The sequence below is a fragment of the Penaeus chinensis genome, chromosome 6 (assembly GCF_019202785.1).
Source record: "Penaeus chinensis breed Huanghai No. 1 chromosome 6, ASM1920278v2, whole genome shotgun sequence".
Classification (NCBI taxonomy): domain Eukaryota; kingdom Metazoa; phylum Arthropoda; class Malacostraca; order Decapoda; family Penaeidae; genus Penaeus; species Penaeus chinensis.
The window spans coordinates 27,706,167-27,713,666 of record NC_061824.1 but is presented as its reverse complement, the minus strand read 5'-3'; the positions used below and the strand labels follow the sequence as shown (position 1 = coordinate 27,713,666).

At 44.5% G+C, this 7,500-nt stretch overlaps 1 protein-coding gene across 1 annotated transcript in view; it reads left to right on the top strand.

Annotated features, from left to right (window-relative positions):
* Positions 1 to 2,598, top strand: part of LOC125026242 (serine/threonine-protein kinase PRP4 homolog) — a 24,989-nt gene extending 22,391 nt beyond the window's left edge. Inside the window, exon 4 of the mRNA XM_047614543.1 lies at positions 1,193 to 2,598. Coding sequence (XP_047470499.1) covers positions 1,193 to 2,598 — 1,406 coding nt within the window. The remainder of the gene's footprint in view (positions 1 to 1,192) is intronic.
* The last annotated feature ends 4,902 nt before the right edge of the window (positions 2,599 to 7,500 follow it).

The following is a 7,500-nucleotide window of genomic DNA, read 5'->3' as shown; positions in this document are numbered from 1 at the left end:
TCCTCCCTCCCCCTCCTCCTCCTCCTCCTTCCCCTCCTCCCGCCTCCTCTTCTGCTCTCTTGAAAATAGTCTATTCAACCTCATGCTCATTGACCCTCCCCCCCTCCTCCTCTTCCTCCCCACCTCCTTCAAGCCCCCTCCTCCACCCCCCCCCCCCCTTCCTATAGATCCTGTTGCAGTCTCCAAGTCCTATTCAACTCTTTTTCTTTCTCTCTCTCTCTCCCTTTTTCTCTCTCTCTCTCACTCTCTCACTCCAGCTTAGTGAATTGCCAAAGGAAGGGGAAATGTGTGTGTATAATTACGTATTTCCTCCCCAACTCCTTCAGCACAAGGGGGCTTCCTAACTACCTTCTCTCCTTTTTTTTTCTTTTTATTTCTTCTTTCTCTCTATTTCTCTCTCTCTATATATATATATATACACATATATATGCATATGTATATATATAAAATATATGTATATGTAAATATATTATATATATGTATATATATGTAATATATATATAAAATACAATTTAATATATATAATATATAATATAATATATATATATATCGCCCTCTCTAAATGCGTGTGTATGCGCGTGTGTGTGTATGTGCTTGTCTCCAAGTGTATATAAGCCATACACAGCCAAGTTCTGAGAAGGCGACACAGCACGACCTGAGTGTGAGTGTTAATGGGGAATGATCTCGGTCGCCTGAGTTTGTATAAGGTCTCTTGTGTGTGACTTTTATTACTGGGCTTTTCTTGTGCTTGGAAGTGTAATCATTAACGTTGTTCAGAGCTTTTTTCTTTATTCAGAATGCAAGTAGGATATATATATGTGTGTGTGCATTTTTTGGGAAGGAAATGTTTCTCTGTATTCTAACTCTTTGATATATGTGTATATATATATATTTTTTCTCTCTCTCTCTTTCTTTCTCACTCTCTCTCGCTCACGAAGTCTAAAACCTCACTGACACAGAAGGTTTAAGTAGTCTGAAACCTCACGAACACAGATGGCTCAACAAGTTTGAAACCTCACGAATTTTGAAGTTTCAAAAGGTCCGAAACCACACGAACACAGATGTTTAAAAAAAAACGGAAACCTCACGAACAGAGAGGTCTCAAAAAACGGAAACCTCACGAACACAGGTCTCAAAAACGGAAACCTCACGAACACAGAAGTCTAAAAAAACGGAAACCTCACGAACACAGGTCTCAAAAAATTGAAACCTCACGAACACAGGTCTCGAAAACAGAAACCTCACGAACACAGGTCTCAAAAAACTGAAACCTCACGAACACAGGTCTCAAAAAACGGAAAGCTCACGAACACAGAAGTCTCAAGAACGGAAACCTCACGAACACAGGTCTCAAAAAAACGGAAACCTCACGAACACAGGTCTCAAAAAAACGGAAACCTCACGAACACAGGTCTCAAAAAAACGGAAACCTCACGAACACAGGTCTCAAAAAACGGAAACCTCACGAACACAGAGGTCTCCAAAAAACGGAAACCTCACGAACACAGAAGTCTCAAAAACGGAAACCTCACGAACACAGGTATCAAAAAACGGAAACCTCACGAACACAGGTCTCAAAAAAACGGAAACCTCACGAACACAGGTCTCAAAAAACGGAAACCTCACGAACACAGGTCTCAAAAAACGGAAACCTCACGAACACAGAGGTCTCCAAAAAACGGAAACCTCACGAACACAGGTCTCAAAAAACGGAAACCTCACGAACACAGGTCTCAAAAAAACGGAAACCTCACGAACACAGGTCTCAAAAAAACGGAAACCTCACGAACACAGAGGTCTCAAAAAACGGAAACCTCACGAACACAGGTCTCAAAAAACGGAAACCTCACGAACACAGGTCTCAAAAACACGCAAACCTCACGAACACAGGTCTCAAAAAAACGGAAACCTCACGAACACAGAGGTCTCAAGAACGGAAACCTCACGAACACAGATGTCTCAAAACACGGAAACCTAACGAACACAGAGGTCTCCAAAAACGGAAACCTCTCGAACACAGGTCTCAAAAAACGGAAACCTTACGAACACAGGTCTCAAAAAAACACAAACCTCACGAACACAAAGGTCTCAAGAACGGAAACCTCACGAACACAGGTATCAAAAAAACAGAAACCTCACGAACACAGAGGTCTCAAAAAACGGAAACCTCACGAACACAGGTCTCCAAAAACGGAAACCTCACGAACACAGGTCTCAAAAACACGCAAACCTCACGAACACAGGTCTCAAAAAACGGAAACCTCACGAACACAGAGGTCTCAAGAACGGAAACCTCACGAACACAGATGTCTCAAAACACGGAAACCTAACGAACACAGAGGTCTCCAAAAACGGAAACCTCTCGAACACAGGTCTCAAAAAACGGAAACCTTACGAACACAGGTCTCAAAAAAACACAAACCTCACGAACACAAAGGTCTCAAGAACGGAAACCTCACGAACACAGAGCTCTCAAAAAACGAAAACCTCACGAACACAGGTTTCAAAAAAACAGAAACCTCACGAACACAGAGGTCTAAAAAAACGGAAACCTCACGAACACAGAGGGCTCAACAATCTGAAACCTCACTAACATAAAGATCTCAAGAAAACTAAACCCTCCTTGATATAATTAAAAAAAAAAAAAAAAAAAAAAAAAAAAATCTGAACTTCACCGACATATCCGGCAATCATATCTATGTTAAATTTCGTACGGCATTTAACAAACCAGCAACACCAGTAACTGAATTCACAGAGGCATAGCAGTTAATCACCGGCGATGGCATGATTATATGGTCACGCAGCTCCATACTGGCATAGCACTCTGTACCTACTCATTAAGTGGTCTAAATTCTACCATTTTTATTGTGACTTCCGTTTCCCATATTGCTGTTAACGATAGCTTCTACTAGTACTTCTGCAGCTATTAATACTAGTATTGTTTGTGTTCCTATTACTATGGCCATTACTATTATTGTTGTTGGCTATTACTTAAAAAAAAAAATTCTACTATAATTGTTGTTATACTGTTGCTTTTTTATTTGTAATGCTATTATATTACTGACAATGGTACTATTGTTGTTACTATTCCTATCGTCAATAATGATGTTGCTGATAACATTAATACTACTTTACTATCATTACTACTACTACTACTATCATAATTACTGCTATATTTTCACTGTTACAACTACTAGTGGAATCTTCTCTCTGATATCGACATTCTCATATTTCCTTCATGTTCTTCTTCATTTTTCTCTCTCCTCTTCTTGATCTTTCCAATCTTTTCCTTCTCAAATATCCATTCCTCCTTCTTTTTTCCATGCCTTGCTCCTCTTTTCCTCTCCCTCTCGCTCCCTCTCTCTCTCTCTCTCTCTCTCTCTCTCTCTCTCTCTCTCTCTCTCTCTCTCTCTCTCTCTCCATCCCTCCTCATTTCTCCTCTTTTCTCCCCCTCCCTCCACCTTAAACCTCCCCCCCTACCCACCCCACCCTCCCCAACCCCTCCCTTATCCCTCCTCATCTCTCCTCCTCCCTCCCATCTCCCCCCAACCTCTCCTAACCTCCCCCATCCTTCCTTTATCCCTCCTCATCTCTCCTCCTCCCTCTCCCTCCCTCCCCCACCTCTCACCCCTACCCTACCCCCACCCTCCCCCCTCCTTCGACAGTAATGCCACGGTCGCTTACCTGCCCAGATTTATCCTCGCGAGTGAGACCGGTTAATGTGCGGGTTGCGAGATGAGTGTGTGTGGATGAGGGAGGGAGAGAAGGGGGAGGGAGGGAGAGAAGGAAGGTGGGGTGATGGAGAGATGGGGGGGGGAAGGTGAGAAGGGAGGGAGGGAGAGAAGGGGGTTGGGAGGGAGTGAAGGAAGGTGGGATGAGGGAGAGATGGGGGGGGGAATGTGAGAAGGGAGGGAGGGAGAGAAGGAAGGTGGGATGAGGGAGAGATGGGGAGGGGAAAGGTGAGAAGGGAGGGAGGGAGGGAGGGAGAGATGGGGAGGGGAAAGGTGAGAAGGGAGGGAGGGAGAGAAGGGGGAGTGAGGGAGGGAGGGAGAGATGGGGAGGGGAAAGGTGAGAAGGAAGGGAGGGAGAGAAGGAGGGTGGGATGAGGGAGGGAGGGAGGAAAAGATGGGGGAGGGGGAAAGGTGAAAAGCGAGGGAAGGAGAGGGTGGGATGAAGAGAGAGGGAGAGATGGGGGAATGTGAGAAGAGAGAAAGGGAGAGAGGGAGGGAGGGAAAAGGGATGAGGGAGGGCAAGAAGGGGGGGAGAAGGGGAAGGAGGGAGAGATGAGGGAGGGGGGAAGGTGAGAAGAGAGGAATGGAGGGAGGAAGGGAGGGAAGAGGATCTTTTAGGAGGGAAAGGAAAGAGGGAAGGAGAAGAATTAAAGAGGAAGGGGGGGAGAAAGAGGGATGGGGAAGAATGAGAAGAAGAGAAGAGGAGAGAGAAATAAATAAGAGAAAGAAAATAGATGTAAAGTCGCTTTTAAATATTCTTAAATTCCTTCTTTTCGTATTTTTTTCTATCTTTCGTTCTCGTCTCTTCGTTTTTTTGTTTTTTTTCTCCTTTCTCCTTCCTTCCATTCCTCTTCCCCCTTCTCCTGTTCCTTTTCCTTCTATAATTCTTCTAACTCCTTTATTTACTTTATTTCTTTTTTTTTTTCCATCCGAGTTTTCCACTCCCTCCTCCTTTCCTCAGACATTCAGATAAACAAACAAACAAGTTATTTCTCTACAAACGATGAACCCCCCCTCCCCCAGCCTATCCTACCCCCCCCCCCCCCCCTCTCTACTCCCCTCATCTCTTCCCTTCCTTCGCCTCCAAACCTTTCCACTTCCCTTGCCTATTCCCGATTTCCTTAATCTCTTCTTCCCTTCTCCTCGCCTCCTTCCCCCATCCCCCTGTCCCTCCCCTCCCCTTCCCAATTTCTTCAACCTACCCACTTCTCTTCCCTTTCTCTACTTGCCCTAAGGACTCTTCCCTCCTCTTCTTTCCTTCCCCTAGAGCATCATCTCCCCTCCCCTCCCATTCCCTCCCTTCACCCTCCCCCCTCCTCTCCCTCCTATCCCTCACCCTCCCCTCCCTCCCCTCCCTTCACCCTCCCTTTACCCTCCCCTCCCTTCACCCTCCCTCCCCTTCACCCTCCCCACCCTTCAACCTCTCCTCCCTTCACCCTCCCCTCCTCTCCCTTCACCCTCCTCCCCTAAAGGTAGCACCCTCCCCTCCTCTCCCTTCACCCTCCCCTCCCCTCCTCTCCCTCCCCTCCCCTCCCCTCCTTCACCCTCCCCTCCCCTACCTTCACCCTCCCTTTACCCTCCCCTCCCTTCACCCTCCCCTCCTCCCCTAAAGGTAGCACCCAGACTGGTAGTGATCCGTCTACCCAATCAATAAGGAGTCTCGCCGTACCCAGTAATTACGGTAGCCATTTTGTTTACAGAGGGCGCTATCTCCTCCGATCACGTGATTGCTTCAGATACCGGCTGATGGAAAGGGCGGCAACAAAGTGTCGCGCATAAACTATCTTTCGAATTTCGGCTCGGGGTTCCAGTATTTTACGGTTTTTTCTTATTTTATTTTTTTTTAGTTTGTTTTTTTGTTTTTTTGTTTTTTTTGTTTGTTTCTCTCTCTCTGGTTTTCTTGATTTGTGTCTGTGTATGTCTGTCTGTCTGTCAGCTTTCGGTCTCTCTCTCTCTCTCTCTTCCTTCCCTTTTTTCTCTTATATCTTCCTCTTTTTTCTTATTCTCTCTCTCTCTCTCTCTCTTTCTCTCTCTCTCTCTCTCTCTCGCTCTCTACCTTCTTTTTTTCTCTTATACCTTCCTCTTTTTTTCTTATTCTCTCTCTCTCTCTCTTTCTCCTTCTCCCTCCTCTTCATCTGTTGCCCATTTTATGTTTGTATTATGGTCCGTGTTATCCCAAAGGTCATCTGCTAATTTCAGTACTTGGTTATTATTGCAAATCAATGTCGTTTTTTACGTTATTTATTCCCTTCGCAATTGGGTTCGAGAGCGTTAAGACAATTACACCTGTAAATTCAAAAGCTCCTCCATTGAGATTTTATTGCGTCGTTTTCTAATTTTCATTTAGAAAGTTCCGAAAGATAATGCTACATTTTTTTTTTCTTTTTTTCTTTTTTGACTGTTGCAGCCACGCCATTCTGCAACCGTCCCGAAAGGTCTCTTCCATCTTGCAAGATTCCGATCAAGTGTTCTCACGCCGGATTCTAAGACCAGACTTAAAAGGCGGTCTCAACGCATGTGGTGTCGCGGGATCTATTGGGTTATGACGTCACGAGAACACGAACGAACGAACGACTTGATTTCGTTAAGAGACATGCGAAATGATCAGCCACGAATAAGGTCGAAGCATTTCAATTCAAGGAAAATCATGGAGAAAAATACACGTCTATACTTATAAAGGAAAAAAAATAGATTAAGAGTGTTATAGAACGAGACAGACAGACAGATAAACACGCAGACAGGCAAACAGGCAGAGACACAGAACTAGAGACAAAGAGATGAAAATAAATAGAAAAAGAGGAAACAGAAAAGAAAAGCACTCATTCGCGCCAGCCTTACACGAACGCCACCGCATTCACGAACGCCTCGAATGCCCCGAAATGCCCGTTCGCGTAAGCTTCAATCCGACGCGGATTCATGAGTCGCGTAGGCACAGAGTCGACAAAGGGCGGATAATTAACCTCACGCCCACGCCACCTGCACAGCAAAAGCGATTTCGTCTTATTGAACGAGTAATTATCATGTTTTGAAAGACTGTTGGAAGGAACAAGGCCATTATGTCGTAATATATTGATAATTGATATGATAGCGTCCTCGTTTAGGGTAAATGAAGAGTCTTTATCAAAAGGAGATTGTTATACGATAAGGTCCATTTGTGATAGTGATTTTTTAAAGATAAAGTTGTTTTAATGATATACCCTTAAAGCATATCAGGTTAGTTGAGGTTTTACGTATCCATGGAAAATACTAAATACAGTTAAGTACAGTTCAATCTCATGTAAACCAAACAATGAATGAGTATGATAAAGAGTATTTTTGTTCTGATTCATTACTTATATATGACCCTTAAGGTTTTTAGCTTAAAACACAAGAAAAAGAGAAAGAAAAGGCAAAGCAAATGTTGAATAATAACCCGATCGATACGGAGAATAAAATCAAGAAAATAATTTGAAAACAAACAAAAACAAAACAAAAACTAAATCCAAACAAACAAAACAAAAACAAATAAGCAAAAAGAAAGAAAATACAGCATCCGGCGCCCTTCCCGCAACCAGTGCTTCATCAACGACCTACATTAGTGTCCAGGCCTCCCCTACCCCCCCTCCCTCCCTCTCTCCCTCTCCCTTCCCTCCACAGGTCATTAGAGGTCCAGCGCGTCAACACAGCGACCTGGGACCGTGACCTGGTACCAGTCCTGCCTCCTGCCTCCTCCTCTCCTCCCCCTCTCCCTCTCCCTCTTTGTCTTCCCCCTTCCCTCCTCTCCCACTCT